Source organism: Erpetoichthys calabaricus, chromosome 4 (assembly GCF_900747795.2).
Source record: "Erpetoichthys calabaricus chromosome 4, fErpCal1.3, whole genome shotgun sequence".
Classification (NCBI taxonomy): domain Eukaryota; kingdom Metazoa; phylum Chordata; class Cladistia; order Polypteriformes; family Polypteridae; genus Erpetoichthys; species Erpetoichthys calabaricus.
The window spans coordinates 82,521,255-82,543,731 of NC_041397.2; the positions used below are offsets into that span (position 1 = coordinate 82,521,255).

Genomic DNA, 22,477 nt, shown 5'->3' on the forward strand with positions numbered 1-22,477 from the left:
ATTTAAAAGCAAACTCTATATTTACTCAAATTTGACTTGAGCTAAAAAGTTTGTACTCTATAGATTGTACTTTGCCCAAACAAAGTTTATCTGAAAGCTCTGACATTCACAAATTGTAATATAGACATTATAGTGGTACTCTCACTGATTAACTAAATAAAAAGAACAGATGTCTTTTTGTAATACACCAGGTCTGAACTGAAATGGTGGAAAGCATAACATTTTATAGCAAGCTAGTACAATTGCCTTTTCTCTGCAAAGGTTTACATCAAAAATTTAAAGAAAACTGGGTCTTTACGGAATATTTCTTTGCTGTAAAACTTTTTTTTTTTTTAATTTTATGAAATCAAGTAATAAATTAAAACTCTAAATGGGAGAATTCATTAAATGTCTGCAGATCCAATAAAGTAGGTGGACAGGAAAAGATTGGTTTTGGAATAATTACATATTAATAACAAAAAAAAGTTCAAATTTGAAAATGATTATTTTACTTAAAATAAAGTTGTAAGTTTCTATATTTGCATGTGTTAAACCATTCTTTTTAAATATTTAATTTACAAATGAAAGTTTGATATAAAAAATGACTATAAGCAAACAAAAGTTTTTTTTTCCTGACAGTAAAAGACAATTCTGTACAAAAACATATAAACCTTTGCAAACCTACTAAAAAAAGCCAAAAGAAATACTCCATCATTGCCAACTCTCAGCTGATCTGCATCACTGAAATCATCTCTTGGTGTAAACTCCTCTTCCTGTACCTATATAGAGGAAAGAACAACAATCAAAAAGAATCAAAACAATGAAAATTCATACCAAAATATTTAACTGGTTAATTTATTTACTAACATCAAATTTCAAGAGTGATTATGAGAAACTGTTGGTTTGAAGACAGAAAAAAGTAAATGCTTTGCAATATAAAGAAATAATAAAAAATTTGATTTCACATAAAAGAGAAGACAGTGTTTTAACTCCGTGTGCAAATTTCACAATGTGAATCAAAATAAACCCTTTGTGCAGAAATTCTTCTGTAAGCTGAAGGCAATGAATAAACACACAATTTCACCATATATTTAACAGTAGTTTGGATTACTTCTAGGTTTAGGGTTCTTCTTAACTAAGAAGTGATAATAAGCTTTAACAGAGCCTAAGAAAACAAACTTAAATGAAACAATTTTAATATACATTTTGTTTACATTTCCAGATTGCCATAGCACTGATGATAAATATGTTCTTAGATTTTTCAAATGTTGCATGTTGAACAGCTTATACAAATAAGAATTTCACTGTATATACACATAACAATACTGACCCTGTATTTATAATGTAAAAATGTGGAGTATCAGATTAATGCTTCCTACCATAAGTCTGTATTATTTACAAACATTAATATTAGATTAATATTCATCAATGCTGTGCATTGTTAAAAGATTGTCTTAAGTATGTGACTATTCTGCTGCCCTTATAGGGATGAGAATAAGGAGAAACAAAGGAAAAGGCAGCAGCTAAGACTACCCTGGAAAAAATCTGATACCCTGGCCCCATCTATGCCCATCAGCACACATAGAAAAGTTGCCCAAACTCACAAAAGGTACTCTTAAAACCTGGGAGGGTAAAAGGAGAGTCTCTGGCTCAAATACAGTACTTTGTTGCGTGCAATAGCACCTTTTGATAGTGTGCTAGACAGAGCACCTTTACTTTTTATAGATTGCTGACATACAGAGTGTGTGCTGTGTGCCAAGATCATGTTTTTTTTGGTGATTACGAAAAGTTTGTACTTGCACTTGTTTTCATCTGTGCGCAAAATTAAATTCTATGTGCAGTGTTTGCTCCTAAAACTTGGTTGCAATTAATTCCTTAGAAGGATTTTTTGCTTTTTTTTTCTCAACTGCAATGAAGCATCATTAAGCATGTGAAGAAATGCAGAACTCAATGAAGGGGCTTGTGTTTAATTTATAACAATGGACAAGAAATGAAAAATAATACCACAGAAATCAACACTCAAGCCAGCAAAGGTAAAGTGCACATTCTAATAAATAAAGAGAAGCTAATCAAATACAGTGTAGGTAATGGCATTTGTGAAAGAAAGTAAAAAAAAAAAAAAAACGAGCTAGGAAGCAAAATGGCAGGCCAGCATTAAAAGACACAGTCATATAGAGAAGCAGGCAGAAAAATGAAGGAAAATAGAAAAAGTAAGAAAGCGGATGATGGTCTAAAAGCAATTGAAATATTACTTGGCTATAACTAGAGTCAAACAGTAACCTGTAAAAATATGCAAGTCACAGCAGGGTAAAAGGCAAGACATTTGATAGCATTATTAACAGATGATACAACCATTTATTTTCTTAGCAGGTGTAAAACAGCCATTTCTACTTAATTGAATACACAACAGAAGAACTATTGTAGCATAAATCGCTGAAAAACTTAATTCTTTCCATGTCAGGTAAATGTCTGAACATGTGCAACACAGTTTGCTATGAATGGGGTCTTCTTAGCCGCATACCATTCAGAGTACCCATGTTGACCCCTGTCCACCACTGAAAGCGCCAACAATGAGCATGTACGCATCATAACTGGACCATGGAACAATGAAAAAAGGTGGCCTGGTCTGGTGAACGTTTTCTTTTAGATCATGTGGAGAGCCAAGTGTGTGTCGTTTACTTGGGGATAAAATGGCAGCAGGATAAGCTATGGATAGAAGACAAGATGGTGGAGGCAGTTCAATAATTTGGGCAATGTTCCACTGGTAAACCTTGGGTCTTGGCATTCGTTTTGATGTTACTTTGATATACACCACCTACCTAAAGATTGCTGCAGACCACATAACCCCTTCAAGGCAACAGTATTTCCTGGTGGCAGTGGATTCTTTCAGCAGGATAATGTGCCCTGTTATATTGCAAAATTGCTCAGGAATGGTTTGAGGAACATGACAATAAGTTCAAGATGTTGACTTGGCCTCCAAATTCCCCAGATTTCAATGTGATCATGCATTTGAGGAACGTGTTGAAAAAACAAGTCATAATCCAAGAAGGCCCCAACTTGCAAGTTGCAGGACTTAAAGGATCTGCTACTAACATCTACAGGACACCTTCAGAGGTCTCGTGGAATCCATGTCTCAATGGATCTGAGCTGTTTTTGCGGTAGTTTTAATGTTGTGGCTGACTGGTGTATATACTTAAAATGTATTAAACCATTTCACAAGTATAACAATGAGGACAATGCAATGTCAGTCTTGTACGATACTGGACTTTTTGGAAGCCTGAAAATAAATTACAATATCAAGTACTACGTGGAGCCTTAGTATGTTGTATACAACAACACACTGTTCTTTGCATCTCCTCCCAAGGTTAAACATCATCATGAAGTGAGTTGGCTCCATTCTGGATGAACTCCTCAGGAGTTTTAAAATTTGGCAGTATGAGCAAAGGTAGGATTTACGTATAGCTGAACTGCTAAAACGGTAGGTGTGCATACTGAAAGTATATATAGGATGATAGTGAACCACTGTTTGTTAAAAAAGCATGTACTGCCACAGAGAAACAAGACTATGTCATTTCTATTTTATAACGGTTTGCTTTACTTTTGCAAAGAATAGTATGTTTTTGCATTATGTATATCTTGATTTCATTTACACAGTCGGTCTAAAAGTCAAACATTTTTATGCACTTGGATTAGAAGATCATAGTTTGCATACTACTATATAGACTTTTTCTAGTGCCATTAATGTCAACAACTATGCTGATGAAGTTTAAGTGTTGTTATTTAGCAAGTCAGCTCCTGTCTTATATCTAACAAACTTGTAGTTTTTATGTGGAAATTTAACAGGAAGTGACTTACCCTTGGGGTAGCCTCAGCTCCTGCAGCTGCCAATGCTGCTGCTTTGGCCTTTTCAGCTTCATCATAAGTAGGCAATGAGGTAGCAACACTGTATGGAGGTGGCACTGGGTAGGTATTATTCTGAAATTCACTATCTGCAGAAAGAAAATATGCATCTTATTACTGATTAAGCATTTTAATCAATAACTTAGACATACTTCATCAATATCATATTTCTAATTTAATACAATACTGATACAAATTTTTACAGAAAAAGATTAAATGTTTAAACTTTTAGTTTTACATTCATCCATTTACATGAAATAGTTTGAGATACAGTACAGCGAAATCTACGCAATTTTGATTAGTATCAACAAAGTATCTTAGATTTTTACTAATGCATGACTAGTGCCATTTCTATCAAAATTACTACCTCACTTGATAATGAAGAGGGAAAAAATCTAAAAGTAAAGATCTCCAATGAGCTATATTCTTTCTTTTTCAATACATGCCAATATCATCTTTGTCTCATTTTCTGTCTTCTCAACCTATTATTCAAGGTTCTCAGACTTAAATATTCTGAGGAAGTGTTCTATTTACAGAGGTTATTCATTGTTAGATATGCATAAATCAGAAGAGACAGATGTAATCTGTCATGTATGGAAGGTTGAATTGTAGATAGACACACAAGAACAGTGTGTTTTACAGTATCAGAGAAGCATATCTGATAACTTACTACAAGTGGAAAACTATTGAAACTGAAAAACAAAAAGAAAATTAATTTGGAGTAAAAGTCAGTCACCCAGCTCTGCAGTGAAAGCCTGAATGAAAGTGTCTCACAGGCAACCAGCTGAACTGAGTTACTGAAAACACAAAGATAAAGATGAACTCAGTGCTACACCTAACCAGTAAGTTCAATATGTTCTCTGTCTGTCAAGGGCATGTTTATATATATATATAAAAGACCAAGTCACCCGACCATGGGGTACGCACGCACCCATGACAGAGCCCCGTCCGCCAACTCTAACCCTCCTCCCGCATCATGGGATACGCACGACAGAGCCCCGCCCGCCAACTCTAACCCTCCTCCTGCGTCCAGCCTCGCTCTCGAGGCATGAGCAGGCAGTGCGCATGGTGTATGTACGACAGAGCCCCGCCTGCCAACTCTAAGACCAGGGGGTATGCACGACAGAGCCCCGCCCGCCAACTCTAACCCTCCTCCCGCGTCATGGGATATGCACGACAGAGCCCCGCCCACCAACTTTAACCCTCCTCCCGCGTCCACCCTCACTCTCGAGGCATGCGCACTGCCTGCTCATGTGCCCGCCCCTAACTCCTCACCAAACACATCCGCCCGCCAACTCTAACCCTCCTCCTGCGTCCACCCTCGCTCTCAAAGCATGAGCAGGCTGTGCGCATGGGGTACGCACGACAGAGCCCCGCCCACCAACTCTAACCCTCCTCCCGCGTCATGGGATACGCACGACAGAACCCCGCCTGCTAACTGTAACCCTCCTCCCGCATCCACCATCGCTCTTGAGGCATGCACACTGCCTGCTCATGTGCCCGCCCCCAACTCCTCACGAAACACATCCTGAGTCGCTTTGCTCTGTGCTACAGTCCACATGCACCTCTAAGCCACGTTGACTGTTCATTTTCCTAACATGGCCACCGCTTCACATGTATTTCATGGAAATAACTCTTCTTTCAAGGTTATACAAATTCCTGCATCAGGTAACTGTTTCTTTCTATCAGTCGGATATTTCTGGAAAAATGTCATCGACGAAACTGTTGCTCTCGAACTTCGCAACATGGCTGTAACCTTTGTTTGCCAACACTGCGATAACTTCGGCGACGTGCTGTCCGCTGTTCTTAGTCACAGAAGCATAGTCATACAGTCTGCTCAACAATACGCTGACTACATGAATACTTCCAGAGTTTATGGTGGCGAGGCAGAAATTGTGGCGATGTCCGAAATACTTCCAGCTACTATCACCATTCACTTCCGAGAACGTCCTTCATTCCCCGAAGAATTTCTTAGCAGTCTTACTCCCACTGGCATGTCTCCGCATAAACTCAAAATTAAAATTGGTTCAGTCGTCATGCTTCTCAGAAACCTCATGCCAGCATGAAGTCTCTGTAATGACACTAGACTGACTGTTACTAGCATTCACAGCAATGTACTGGAGTGTAAAACTATCACAGCTGCTACCTCACAAACTGTCCTTATTCCCCAGATTTCCCTGACCCCATCAGATTCAAATTTGCCGTTTACTTTTACACACAGACAATTTCCTGTTAGATTAGTCTTTGCAATGACAATTAATAAGACACTGGGCCACTGTATGTGCTGGAGCCTGTATCTGCCAAAACCAGTTTTAAGTCACGGACAATTGTATGTTGCTCTCTCCAGAGTTCCATCTTTTCATTCACTCACAATCGTATCCTCAAACCCAACCCATTTGGACAACTGTGTCTTTCAGGAAGTGTTCACCCATCAATAAATAATTATGCGGCGTAGTAGGCTAGTGTTTATATATTGTGGCAGTTTCACCTGCCAAACAATTGTGAAGTTCAGAGTTGGCGGGAAAAACGATGCACTTATGAGGACTGCATTAGGAACCTTATTATGATTAGGCAAACCAAAAACTGCACTAAGTTGGTGTGTACAGAAAAGTCAGTCACTTGTGATTTGGCTTCAGTCTTTCCAGGCCTCACTATAGCTAGTACACCGCCAAAATCAGCAGCACCAATTCAGCCACATGGTGAGTGGGTTAAAATTTAGTCTCTCTGTACCCAGGTCACCAATTTAGACCCAGAATAGATACAAGGCTCAACAGCACATCTGTAGAGAATGAGAACAACAAAGTGTAAATAATGCAAGGCATGCTAGGATTTCAAACTATGATAATCCAGAATTTAAATATAAATGCTTCCTAGGGGAGGCTAAATTGGACATCCTGTCTGACAATGAAGTGTCTAATTTATTGGTACATGTCTGCACTAATGACATTGCTTTACAGCAATCTCAGGTAATAAAGAGGAACTTCATATCCTTATACACTAATGCTGAAAGAATATGTTGGAACTTAAGTGTGTGGTTTATACAAGACTGCTATCCATTTACTGCTGGTTAGAAACACGGTGTAAAAATAAAAACACAGCCTTTACTAATAATTGGAATGATTTTTGGAAAAGGCCTAGACTTGACAAAATAGATATTCTTCAGCCTAACTTTTATTCTTTTATTTTATCCTAAAATGTGGCAGCAAAACTGCTTGGTTGACTGATCAGAGCACCATTCAGGTCACAGCCTTGCAATCTTAAATTGTAGGCTGTTGTTTATCCACCAAAAAGTATGTAGTTTCTACTTAGAATCCCTGTTTTGGGGATCTTACAAATTTAGACCTTTAGCAAAAACTAAGTAAATTAATAACCAAGAGGATAAAGAATATGCCTAGACTAAGAGTTAAAATCAGAACCTCTACTGGGGTACCTGTATTTAAAACTTAATACAAATTAAAACAAAAAGTATAATATGAGTTGGAAAACATCCTTAGTTTAAAGTGCTGTTTGCTAAATATTCACTTTCTGGAAAATAAAGTTGCTTTGGTAAATTATATTAAGTACAAAATCTGATCTATGTTTTCTTTCTGAAATCTGCCATATTAAATCTTATACTATTCCTTTAACTGAGGCAGCACCAAATGGTTATATATTTCATTATAAATCAAGACATATTGGTTCATGAGGTGGCCTTAGTATAATTCTGTGCGATGAACTGCAAATCACATCTAAAAATTTAGGTGAATTTACATCCTTTGAGGATTGGCTCCAGCAGACCCCTGTGACCCTGTAGTTAGGATATAGCGGGTTGGATAATGGATGGATGGATGGACATCCTTTGAGGTACTCAAAGATATTAAAACAGAATCCAACACAATACCACCAAGGCTTTATTCTTTGCTAATGACTGAATGTGGCAACCTTTTATTTTACTTAACTATTAATTATGATCATGTACTGTTAATGGGGGTTTTTAATATACAACTTGATATGGAAACTGATGCTTTTAACAAATGTTTACTTATCTGTTAAATATAGTAGGGTTTTACCAGATTGATAACAGCCTGACTCATAGTCATAACCACACATTATATCTAATTATGACTTACAGAGTTCCATCCATCCATCCATTTTCCAACCCGCTATATTCCTAACTACAGGGTCACGGGGGTCTGACTTACAGAGTTGAGATTCAAAATCTAAATATCATTACATTAAATTATTTCTGATCATTAATTACATTACAAATAAAAAAAGGACTTTGACATATCTGGATTGTATCTCTGTATTAAAATTTGAAGATATTTTGAAAATCTTAACATAATTAAGGATAATGATATAAAGCAGGTAAAATCTAATTATAATGAGGCTTTGGATTCAGTAGATCCCCCTAAACCAAACGTTATTAAAGCACATAGAAACTGACCTTGGTTAACGAGAATATAGAATAGAAGTACAAATTTTAATTGCTATCCCATTAGCCTGTATAATAACTCCCTCAGACTGGCAGTATACTGTTCAATACATCACTAGTGTACATAAATACCTTCCTACTTCAAAAGTACTAAATTGATCCTTGTGATGCTCCAGATGACAGCAGCCAAGGGCCTCTTCCATTTCAGGTGAATGAGGGGAGACACACACACACACACGCATACACACACACAGCAAGTTCGGTGTCAAAAGTGCAGTGCAACAAATGTTCAATAAATAATCCATAAAATCAACAGCAAGGTGAGGAAGTTAAATATCAATCAATAAATAAATCCAATAAATATTTAAAATCAAGGATAAAATCAGTCAGAATTGTTTCCTTCCATTATATTCCTCAGTGTGTTCTCTCTCTCTCTCTCTGTTCTAACCCTGCTCAACCAACAGGCAAGCTCAACAGGACTGAGACACTGGTGCATGTGTTCCATAAACCTGACTCCTGTTCCAGCCATCTCTATTGGTAACCTGCTGAGACACCTGGAGTCTGACTCCTTCATCCTGTAACCTTCCTTCAATCCACAAAATAAGCAGGGGTCCACCCCTGATCCACCCCTGTAACGCCTCTACCTCTGGCTGTGCTCTTTTGCGGGGCTTCCCCAACCAGATTCTACACTTCTGTCTTTATCTGTGTCTGTCCCCTTGATTTCTTCTCCTTAATTCTGACCTGCTCAGACCTCATATAACCCATATAGAGTGAAGATAGGGGCATAAAACTAGGTTTAAATACTATTATCCTACCTTGTAATGCAATGCAAAAAATCTGACAACCTCACTGGCCAAAAATATATTTTATGTGGGATATTAATGGAAGAATCTTATTCGCAGAAAACAGAAGTACTGACTGCCAGCATACTGGCTAATAAGTGTCACCTGATGGGCAAAAAAGTAAACAAACCTTGTGTTCAAACACACCTGTATTTCTTAGCTCTTTTTCAATTTTATACTGTATAAGATTTAGGTTTTGCAGCTTTAATTTATACTGACTGAAATACTAAAACTGAGCGATCTGGCTTGTTGTGCTATATATATTTTTTAATTAGAATGAGAGAAAAAAAATTAACTACAGCTCTAGTATACCGACTGCTCCAGCCCATATAGTGTATTAAATTTTTATTACTTATTGAAAATGTAATGCTGAGCTATACAATTTTTAGTCCTATATTTTCACATGAAATTCAGGAAGTAATAGTGAGGGATTTCATTTTTTCAGCAGAAATTACATTTTTTTTCAGAGAAAAGCCAAGCAAAATGACACCTTTTATTGGCTAACTAGAAAGATTACAATATGCAAGCTTTCGAGGCAACTCAGGCCCCTTCTTCAGGCAAGATGTAATCAATTTTTTTTCAGTAAATACTGAGAGTTTGGGCTTTAGTTGATATAATAAACAGTATATCATCCTTGATTACTCTCCTTAATGTTGTATGGAGGTAACAACAAAATAAAAAATTGCAACAAGGATAAATAAGTACCTTACAAAAACAATAATCTTACTGAAACAAAAATTAACATCTGAGCAATATTGTAGTTAAGCACCTCTGTTACAGTACAAGGAGAACATTTTCAGAAGAATTTTATAACTGTTTGGCAGAGTCTGGAGAAAAGAATCATGACATGCTGCACAATTTCAGTTTTTTTTTATGGCCATGAACCTAAACCTAACCACAGGAAATTCAGAACACGAGTCTATAGGATTCAAGATGAACTTGGGAATCACAGCGCATCTAATAAGAGCATTCACAGGAAACAGTAACAGCTGCTAAAAATGTGCAAGTCAGGTTGTTTTAGGGTAATTTTACAGCTGATAAAAGTGTAACCCTCAGAAATTGTAATCATGACAAAATCACTGACAAATTTATGCTAAATGTGCAAGCAGAGTAAAATCTCCATTTATAATAATAAGTTTGAAGCAAACCAAAAGGTCAAAAATAATACAAAATAAGTGAAGAAGCAGATATTTGCAGGATTTCAGTTGATTAATACAACCTGGTTTACGAAGTAAATTTAAGGCTTGGCTTTAAAGTTTGGTTTATTACTAAGGCTTCTGTGGCCCTGATGCGCTATGAATTTGCATTTACCACAGTTGAATTTCTGGGAAACAAGGCAGACAACTTTCCCTGAAATTGGTTAAGAATTCACCTTGTCTAAACCCTCTGATTTTACAGTACACATTCAAATATGAGGCTTTCTAATTCATCCATTATTTTCATTCTACTCTATTTGCCACACTTTAGCTGTATGGGTTGATCAAATCATATGTTCCCTACTTTCTTTAAAACTATTACTGTTCTACTGTAACAGTGGAAGTAATTCTTTGGAAAAAGCCATCAAGAAATAATATGCTTCCTTAACCAATAAAAATACATACACTGAGGAAAATCAGCCCTTTACATCTGCCAAGAGAGAATATGTTTATTATTTTATAGCTAAGATATTAGGCAACAATTGGCTCATGCAGTATAAAAACAGTATGAGAGTGATACTGGTAGTTTAGTGTGCATGGTTAACTTCAATGATTTATCACTGCTTACTATATTTCAATACAAAAGGGCATATTTTTCAGTAATGTTTTGAGCATTATGAAAACTGGTATTTTTTAAATCTACTTTTCTATCCACTGAAGTTGACTCACAGGAGATGGAGCCTTTCCTGGCAACACTGAGTACATGGTAAGAACAAAACTGAACTGGGTTCCAATGGGTTTTCATATACTGCACTGAAGCTGAAAAATATGCTCTAAAATTGCTTTGTTTATGACATTTGTTTTAATATGAATTAGTTTTAACATGCATTTATTTTTTGTAATCAAATGATGTGCAAGACCTGGTTAAGGTTGCTTATAGTTTGCTAGTTAATTCTAATTTTCAGCCATGTAGTTATTTTTTTTTTGTTAACATAGCACTTTTATGTCTATTTTAAAACAACAATCAAAGAAAATGATTACAAAGCATTATATAACAAATTCAATAAGTTTTAAAAGATTGAGTGTTGTTTTTAAAAATTATGACTTTTTGTATAGGGTAGATGGCAAATTGCTAGATAGCAATGAAACAAATTTGACAGTGGTCAGGTTCCAAGTTTTAAAATGCACTGCATTTTGTGGCATAATAAAGATAATTGTACATTTTTGGTGTATTACAAATATGAAGGTAGAAAGTACTTCCTTTATTTAGATTGTATTCAGTTTTTCTGTGCATACATAACTTAGAATACTGCATTTCTGTAACTTCAGGAAATATATGTTTATTGATTCTAAGGTTGAAACTAAGAAAAATAATTGCACATTTTGTACAGCATTTCAAAAATATATTTATGTGGTTGTGGTTCCATGGATTGCCCTGGAAATAACCCAGGGTGGGTTTTAAAAGCTGGTCCTTAAATCTGGGAGGCAAGTTATGCAAGGACTCAAATTGGGAAGGAAGTAGTGAGGATACAATATTGCAGAAATATACACATGGAAAGCGTTTCTGAGGTGAACTGGGAGAGGTTTGGAGCTTATTGCACAGTTATTTATATATCTTGGCCAGTGGACAAACCACCCTAATTGCTAGGAAGGAGATAGAAACCTGTTTAACTTAGCCTAGTGCAGCAGACAGGGGGTCTCTCACTCTGTTAATTTGATATTTTGTGTTCATTAATTGGTGGATTGATTTTCTACAATAAATTAATTTGACAAAATACTTTGTCACAAATGTACTAAGCAAGGGTGGTGCAAAGATAATATGCATATAAAAATTGATTTGAAAAATATGATAATTTATATAACCATATTTCCACTACAGATGACAATATTTTGTGATAGTAACACAGCTAATAGTGATTATGCAGCAATAAAAAAATGGGGCAGTAATTTAACCATTGAGAAACAAAGCAGAAAAAATCCTATTGTGTGTTACACCATGAGCAAACTAAATGTATTTGAACTGTCATAGAATAATTATTTAATTTAAACTGTCCATCTGCATCTCTGATCAAATTCTTACAGAAATTTTCAAATAGGCTCGGACTGCTTTTTTGACAGTATACCAAACATAGTTACAGTAACTGTCTACTGCAATGTTTTATCATTCTTTAAAAAACATTTTTATAAGCAAAAAATCTAGAAAAAGTGATGTTTGAACAGGTAAGTGATTGCTTGAATAAAAAATTTATTCTTAAATGTACAGTCAGGTGTTAGTACTAACCATGGCATTGAAACGGTTTTGTGATACTTAAAGCTAAATGCAGAAACAAATATCATATGAACATGTTTGGCAGACCCAAAGCCGCAACAGAATCAGAAGACATGTTCTGAGAATCAACAGCTTATCCTCTTTAATAAAGCCCCTGTGTGCTTCCAGTGTCCGTGTGTGTGTCCTCTGGTGAAGTGCACATGCAATGCTTCAAAGCAGAAGCTTCAAAGGCCGCCTGACACATCACACAAGACAGAGAGGGCGGGACCTATAAAATATCGTGCAGCCGATCCAATCGGATTTCTGGAAATGAGGTAAGACTTAAAACAAAAGGCACGAAAAATCTAACCGGGTACTCAGACGCGAAGACCATCTTCCCCAAAGAGGTGGGATTAGTGTTTGTGGTTGTGCAGGTGTTCACTCTGAGGATGTCAGATTTGTGATTAAGAAGCCTGGCCAGGTAAAGTGTCAGTCATTGAAGGGGTTTTCCTAAATATACGAATGTTCATGATATTACAATCGGATGACTTTTAAAAGTAGATTTATTTTCGTGCACATAAAATCCATTGCTGGGGAGATGCCACACATACAATGATCAGCTGCACGCCAGCACAGATTAAAATACTTGCTGGGGAACTGCACAGTACTTGTTGGAGAGACGCCACAAGCACGATTATCAACTACAAGCCACACATTATATCAGTTGCTAGGCAGAATCTGCTGATTGCCCACTGCTGTGATAGAAAATTAACGCATATTACGGACATCAAAGCCAGTATTACTGTCAGAGAAAATTACAGGCATTTTACGGAAATACAAACCAGTATTACTGCGATAGAAAATTAAAGGCACACAATACAGTGACGCATATTACAGCCACATACAAGCCAGTATTACTGTAACAGAAAATATTACGGATGTACAAGCCTATATTACTGTGACTATCTACTAACAACATGCCACCCAAAAAAGAAGAGAAAGATAATGAGCGTCAGAAAAACGCTAAAAGAGAAAGACTCAGAAGAGCAAATAGATCTATAGAGGAACAGGAAAATGACATTAAAGAAAATTCTCAAAGAGAATGCACTACTGTTCTAGTGCCCGTTATTGTAACGGGCTTAATGTCTAGTGTGATATAAAATGCACTACTGTCCAAATAATGCTTCAGAGGGCGTAGCAACACAGTTTGTTCCAAAACTGCTTTTAAAGACTTAGGGTTTATAAGCTATCACAAAAGTTGGACCACCTGTAGGTATTGTTTACATCAACTTTCAAGGTTTAACTTCCACTGCAGCAGAAAAGCTGTAAGATGTTAACCCACTACTTGTTCTCTAAAAAAGTCCTCTGAAAATTACTGAAACAGAATAATGTAATGTAAAAACACCTCTGGCAGTTTACCACTTACCTTTGTATATCATTATATTATATATATATATATGGTTGAAATAGTCTCTATTCTACTGCACTCCCTCTCGGGAATCGAACCTCGGACGTCAGTGCTAGAGGCGAAGCCCCTAACGTTGCGCCACGGCGTGTGGAATTAGGGCGAAACACATGTCGCGTACTCTTTGCATTATTTGACAGTAAACTATTTCAACCATTCTATGATCTGCTTCTCACAACTGAGGGCATCGTGGCGGATGTTAGCCGACTTGCTGACCAACCACAAGCGTTACCTGGTAGGTAACCACCCATACAATTAGATTGTGATTCAGAATACGAATGCCGTGAATATAATTACCCCGATCTACATGCTGTCAAATAAACGAACCACACGCCATGGTGCAACGTTAGGGGCTTCGCCTCTAGCGCTGACGTCCGAGGTTCGATTCCCGAGAGGGAGTGCAGTAGAGTGTGTACGCAGAATAAATTTGGGACCAATCATACGCCTCCCTGATGGTATTGCATGATGGATAAGTATCTGCCTGTATTTCTCAGCATTGAGAACACCATTAATCCTGACCAAATCTCCAACTCCATTTGCAGAAATGCAGCCCCAAACGTTCAAAGAACTTCCACCATGCTTCACTGTTGCCTGCAGACACTCATTATTGTACTGCTCTCCAGTCCTTCGACGAACAAACTGCCTTCTGCTACAGCCAAATATTTCAAATTTTGACTCATCACTCCAGAGCACCTGCTGCCATTTTTCTGCACCCCAGTTCCTATGTTTTCGTGCATACTTGAGTCGCTTTTCCTTGTTTCCACATCTGAGGTATGGCTTTTTGGCTGCAGCTCTTCCATGAAGACCACTTCTGGCGTGACTTCTCCGGACAGTAGATGGGTGTACCTGGGTCCCACTGGTTTCTGCCAGTTCTGAGCTGATGGCACTGCTGGACATCTTCCGATTTTGAAGGGTAATAAGCTTGATGTGTCTTTCATCTGCTGCACTAAATTTCCTTGGCCGACCACTGCATCTGCGATCCACAACGTTGCCCGTTTCTTTGTGCTTCTTCAAAAGAGCTTGAACAGCACATCTTGAAACCCCAGTCTGCTTTGAAATCTTTGTCTGGGAGAGACCTTGCTGATGTAGTAGAACTGTATATACTGTATATATATATATATATATATATATATATATATATATATATATATATATATATATACATACATACACACACATACAGTGCATCCAGAAAGTGTTCACAGCGCATCATTTTTTCCACATTTTGTTATGTTACAGCCTTATTCCAAAATGGATTAAATTCATTTTTCATTCGTAGTCTGTGTCACAAATTTGTTTGGGTGGTTACCTACCAGGTAACGCTTGTGGTTGGCCAGCAATCCGCTAACATCCGCCACGGTGCCCTCAGTTTGTGAGGAGCAGATCATAGAATGGTTGAAATAGTTTACTGTCAAATAAAGTGGAGTGTGTACACCTGATGAGCCCAGAATGAGGGCGAAACACGTGTCATGTACTCTTTGCATTTATTTAACAGTAAACTATTTCAACCATTCTATGATCTGCTCCTCACAAACTGAGGGCACTGTGGCGGATGTTAGCGGATTGCTGGCCAACCACAAGCGTTACCTGGTAGGTAACCACCCAAACAATCAGATTGTGACACAGACTACGAATGCCGTGAATGTAATTACCCCGATCTACATGCTGTCAAATAAACGAACCACACGCCGTGGCGCAACGTTAGGGGCATCGCCTCTGGCGCTGACGTCCGAGGTTTGATTCCCGAGAGGGAGTGCAGTGGAGTGTGTACACTTGATGAGCCCAGAATGAGGGCGAAACACGTGTCGTTTACTCTTTGCATTTATTTGACAGTAAACTATTTCAACCATATATATATATATATATATATATAATACACACATATACATACATATATACATACATATATACATACACAGTCATCCCTCACCTATTGCGGGGGTAATGTTCCAGAGCCCCCCGCGATAGGTGAAAATCCGCAAAGTAGCAACCTTATATTTATTTTATTATTTATATATATTTTAAGGCTTTATAAACCCTTCCCACACTCTTATAAACCTTACCACCTTATTACGTTCACTTACAACTCGTTTTGCGCCCTGGTTAAAAGACACTGCAGCCATAGATCTTATATTCTTTTCCTCCTTTTTAAATAAAAAGAATCATGGACTCATTGATGCCGTAATGACATCCTACAGCAGTGTAGCTGTTCCCTTCCTTCAACATATCCAAACCTTTCACCTTTTCGACAATCGTTAGCATCTTCCGTTGACGCTTGGGCACAGCCCCTGAAGCAGTAGCAGGAGCAGATCGTTTTGGAGCCATAATGAAGGGCTTGACTATGCACAAAGATAAACACAAAAGAACACTAAAGTTAACTCTTTACACAGCGAAACACGTTGATGCTGAATGAGCAAGACGAAACTTCCTGGTTAAAGCAGCGGAATCGAATTTGGCGCACCGTCGCTGAACCAATCAGCACACAGGAACTTTACTGCGTGCTCTGATTGGGTAGCTTCTCAGCCATCCGCCAATAGCGTCCCTTGTATGAAATCAACTGGGCAAACTGAGGAAGCATGTACCAGAAGTAAAAAGACCCATTGTCCGCAGAAACCCACGAAGCAGCGAAAAATCCGTATTATATATTTAGATATGCTTACATATAAAATCCGCGAGAGTGAAGCCACGAAAGTCGAAGCGCGATATAGCGAGGGATTACTGTATATATATCGTATGTACGCGTATATCACGTGCACATTTTTTTCCGAAAATTAGCATTAGAAAAATCAGGTGCGTGTCATACACAAGGCGAAGCGAAGACGACACCTTATGGGAAAGCGACGACGACGACAACGTCAGTAGCGGTGGTGAATCCGAATCCAGCAGCGAATCGGAAGATGATGATTAAACTGGAATAGTCTGGTGAGCACAATAATTTTCCACTTGCCGTTATAGTCCTTTACCGATTGTCTCTATACGGTTCTTTTTTTCTCGTTTCATAGGGCTATTTGTCATTCCCACCTTTCGCAGCATGGTGCAACAAACATTGAACATTCTGCAGTAGGGGTACTGCTTATAGTTAGTACTCCAATACAAATATACTATATCATGTGCGGAAAGAATTAAATGAGACATAATTATTCTCCATTACACTTATTCACGTCGGTGTCTTACTCCAACCTCACCCGCTTCCTATACAATCACAATGCGTGTCGTACACAGGGCAAAACGAGTTTTCACGATTTTCTTTGTAAAAATTAGGGTGCGCGTCTTACACGAGGGCGCGTGGTACATAAGTTAAAATGGTGTATATATATATATATATATATATATATATATACACATACATATACACATACATACACTGTATATACACACATATATATATTATTTTCTCTCTCTCGGTATGTAACTATATATGTTGCATTGTATACTGTATACAATATATACTGTACTGGTATATTCTTTAATTTTGTCTTTTGTTTATATTTTAACATTGGCACTGTTCTGAGGAGGCATGCAAGTAAGAATTTCATTGTACTATATACATTATGTATGCATGATAATAATCTTACACTTGAACACTTCAGGCTCTCTTGATGCTGGAATGGTAAACAGTATTACAAATATAATGATACCAGCAGCATCAAACCTTTTAGGACCTTTAGTGTAGAATGACCAGATGGAGATAAGGGGCTTTTGGAGTTTTCATTATCCTCTCCACTTTGACTATCTGACCATAGTGCATGTTATCAAATAAGGTATTGACAGTTACCATTTTAAGCATTAGTGGCTTCCAAACTATATATTGTTTGTTTTTACCTCTATAACTTCAGCTTTTCTTGTACTACTTATAAAGCACTTTGAGCTATAATTATGTATGAAAATGTGCTATATAAATAAATGTTGTTAAACAGTATTCACTTACCAGAAGATGCACTTGCTGCAAGACTGCTGTAGGGAGGAGGTGGAACATTGCTGTCAAGATGGACAACAGTTTCTGAAGTGGCTGTGTTCTGCATTGAACTGGAGGACTCTCCACTCACAGAAGGCTCAGGAGAGTCACCATCATCCTCATTATGGAGCTAAATAAAAAAAAATGAAATATGAAATATAGAAATCTATAAGTATTGCTTTTTTAATATCAGTTGTAAATAATTCATCAGGTTGGATTTTCAGTGTAAATAAGCAATCCAATGAATTCAGTAATACTATAACTGACAACAGAACTGGGGAGAGTGGATTTATCCAGGCCTGGGCCTGGGCTACTTTACCCTATTATTAATGATGAGCCTGAGATTCAAGTAAAATGTAATGTGCAGTGAAAAAATTTTGCTTTGTTTGGCGGGTCTGGAGGGAAAAAAACAGGAAACTATACTGTCACATGTCCAGTGAGATTCACACTGGGAAGAAAAGTCTTTGTTTAGTTAAAAATCTTTCTCCCATGGCCGCTGTAGGGAGTGTGGAGGAGTGAGCTAGGTATGATGGGAGGAAGCCTTCATAATCATACAGTATATACAAAGCTTAAATATGAGCAGTACTGTCAAAAGTAGGATCTCAAAAGACCTCAGCTACAACATTTTTGTTCCTCTTGCAACCATTTTGGATAAAAATCTTGATTGTCTGACTGGATTACAGCTTTTGCCTAAGAGTACTTTTTTGTGTTGTTGTGGATTTTGTTTAGCCATGTTGTATTTCTCCCTGTTTATTTTCATCTAGTCCCATTTGTGAGAAATGTATGTATCCAAAAATAGGTGTAACAGTGAGAGATCATTGTTCCTTTCCTGCCAAACCTACAAAACAAAACAAAAAACACAACTGTTTTTATTTGAGTTTAACAACTGCAAAATAAGTTTTACTATGTATAAAACTGTTTGCTAAGGAGCATTCGGAATCTTTGCTCATCATGATCAATTACATTTTATTACATTATATTTTACATAACCTATAGTGACAGATTCGTTCCACTGGATAAGGACTATGATGGCATAATGTGTCGATCAAATGCACAAATAGGAATTTTCTTGTACTGTGCAAACATGAAAATTAATTTCAAAGAAACAGATTACACATTTTATCAAAGCAAAGCCTTGTATTTTTGAAAAAGCCAACACTATTGCCCAAGGTCACAATGAAATAGAATGAACTGTTTTTCTCTATAGCGCATGCCTTTGTACTTCGGAGTGCTTGGGAGTAGGCTTTTAGATAATGAGAGAATGCATTGGCGGCAAAATTGTTGCTAAATTGCATTGCTGGGTGATCTTACACTGGTTATGTTTGAAATTATGGCTGGAGTGGATTTTGTTTTAAATCCTTTACACTAAGTTGCTCTTGTTAAGAAGACAGTAAAAAGAAAACAACTGGAAATGGCATTTTTGTGTGAGTAAATGAGCAACAGTAATTAGTAACACCTAATGTTTCTTATTAATAGAGATTTATTAAAATCTGTTTTATGATGAGGCTATTCAGCTTTAGGCTTTGATGACAATACTGAGTCATTATTTATAGCAATTTTAAAATCAATGTTGAATGAATTCAATTTTTATTACACTACTGAATACTGGTACTGGTGCTGTAATATGGAGGCCTGTAGCACACCACTAACTCCACACCAAACACACCCCCAATGGAGATGCTTTCCATGGTCTACGACTACTATATAGTTAAAAGTCACAAAAATTAACTTTACAATTATCATTCAACTTTTGAACAGAATATCAACACAGTACTAACATAATTCAATGAAGGCGAGTTAAGATTTCATAATATATAGTTAGTGCTAGTAAAAGACTACTTAAATCCCATTTGTAAAACACTTTAGAATTGTACATTAGGAGGGAGAAGAAAGAGTGAGAAACTGAAAAAATAATAGAAGGCAGCTCTCAAACATTGCAACCTTATCAATGTTTGCTCTAAAAACGTCAATGGGTATTATTATCTCCCTGGCTGGAAGTAAAGCTGCTTTGATAACTTTAGCTCCATCTGAAAAATCTTGTCAAATCAAATCTGTCTTTAAACAGTGCCTAGTTAGCATACTAAACTTGAATACAATGGTAATTTTGAATTAGCCTTAGAAAAAAAATACTGTGATACACCATATTTCTCTATTTCTTATACTACAGGATGAACCACACTGAGTTAATGTGCTCTGTGAATAGTACTACATAAAATCTAGATTTCTTGTCTGTTAGAGGGAGTTATGTAAAAGACATCTGGATGCAGAAAAAGATCTCACTCCAAACGCATCTTCAGCAGCCTCTCTGTTTGCCCCAATGCTGTCTTTGGAAGCTTTTTCTTAATCAATGGTACAAATTTGGAGCCTGCTTTAAAATATATGAAAAAAAATCTCCATAGCTTACTAATCTTCTCCACACTTGCTAGACTTTTTGTAACATTTCTGCAGTGCCTATCTCTAATCTTCACTGCCTTCATTTACTTTAACCTTGTCAGCAGACTTACTAAAACACATCAGATATAAGCTACTCAACCTTAATAATTGCTATGCTAGGCTAGGCAGCATAGACTACCTTCAATAACTAACAATATAGCATAATGTTTCAGAATACTTCATATGTAAAAAAAGAGATGCTTTGTGCTTTGTTAATGCTGATAAAATACAAAAGGTGGTTACTTATGTCACAGTACTCTATTGGTTTAAAATTATTTTAAAACTTAAACTTTACTGACTATATAGTGGTTGAGTAAAAGAAAATGTCATTTATCTTCCAAACAGAGTTTGAAGCATATTGTCTACTGCCTAGAAGACTACAACAAGTAAAACAGAACTGAAATGACCACACCATGTGATGTGTGCTTTTAAAGGTTAGGACGTGACTTAACAATCATTTAGTCCTGACCAATTCCTAAAATTAGATAATTTGATCCTGAGATGACAAAAAAAAAAAAAAAAAAAATCCAAAAACATACAGTAACAGGCTTCTGTCACAACACAAAATAATTATCCAGAAGACATGTGTGAGTAAGTAACCGCACCTTTACTTCTTCCATATTAATTTAGAAGGTAATTAAAGCCAAATGCTGCTAGTGCACTTGCTTAATTGATGACCTAAAAGTGATACTATCACATAATTACACCATAGCTTAGGTAAACAAAGCTTCATCTAAACAAGCCACAAGATCTTTAAAATAATACCCTATGGACACACAAGACAAAAGTGAAATAATTCACTCAGTATGCACAATACCATCAAAATCTGCTATGTTTGGTTTTATATCACTACAAGAACATTACACCAGCCTCTAAGCATTTTGGCAAAAACAGTGTCAATCTCTAAATCAATAACTCTATCATAAAATCCTCTTTACACTAGTGCTGGGTGGTATGACCAAAATTCTATATCACGGTATTTTTCAAAATTATACCGGTTTCACAGTATTCAACGGTATTTTTTTCCCATGCATGAGTGGATGTTAACCACATTTTCCACTGCAATTACTGCAGTAGACTGGCTAAGAATAACCTAATCCACTGCCATGAGAATTGCACATTGTACAAAAAAACATTTTAATGTGCACGGCCCCATAAAGTGATAGTTTTCAAGGGGGTGGCACTAATGAAGAGAAGGAATCACATTGCATGACAGTTGCAGTCAAAATATAGAACCTTTTTATTGAACATATTTTGCAAACAACTTAAGATAAAATTTTGACAACATACTTTCAACCATCCAAAGAGGCATTTAGACTTAGTAAAATAGTCAGAGGTGCTTGTCAAAAGTTGCATTGCATTGAACATGTCTTAAAAAAGGAAAACATGTCTTAATAAAAGGTGTCATTTTGCTTGGCTTTTCTTTAAAAAAGGAACAAAGAGTAAATATGTTTTGTAAACCAACTACACTTTCTGTTAATGTTAACAATCTCTGTCTACTGACATGTTAAAGTGACTTTTTAAAACAACTTTCCCATCATTAAACTGCATAATATTTAAACTAATAAATAATAACAATAAGATAAATAATAGTGCAACTTCCAGTAATAATATTATTCCTTCAAGACTTCAAGCCCAGGTGCATTACACAGTATTCACCAAATAAAAATAAAATAAAATAAAACAAGTGCAACTTGGTGACGACATCTTTACCAACCGAACCATCATGAAGGCAAATTGCATTAATATGGACCTTGCTTCAAGCTAAGCTATACATAAATAATAAAAGTGCAACTTGCATTTATAATGCTATTTGTGGTTTAGCCATAAGGAATCGTATTAGGGCTACTGTGAAAAAGAAAAAAACAAACTTTATTCTCATAGTTTATTTTGTCATTAAAGCAGAATGTCGTAAACTAAACTTCACCCTAAAATCAATGTTTAATTTACTAGATTTTCTCAAACCCCGTCATAAGTTAAAGTAGCACATTAAATGCTTTGTGTTGTGTTCCCCGACCCAGTTGTTAATCACTAAGCGCGTTTTAAACTGACTTCCTCCGCACTAAGAGGAGGCACCGGTAGAGATCACCGCACAGAATACACTC

General features: G+C 36.7%; 1 protein-coding gene across 1 annotated transcript in view; it reads right to left on the bottom strand.

Moving 5' to 3' along the window:
• Positions 1–22,477, bottom strand: part of ndfip2 (Nedd4 family interacting protein 2) — an 81,508-nt gene that overhangs the window by 18,444 nt on the left and 40,587 nt on the right. The window contains exons 2-4 of the mRNA XM_028799576.2: positions 17,913–18,069; positions 3,835–3,968; positions 665–758 (exon numbers count right to left, since the gene is read on the bottom strand). Coding sequence (XP_028655409.1) covers positions 665–758; positions 3,835–3,968; positions 17,913–18,069 — 385 coding nt within the window. The remainder of the gene's footprint in view (positions 1–664; positions 759–3,834; positions 3,969–17,912; positions 18,070–22,477) is intronic.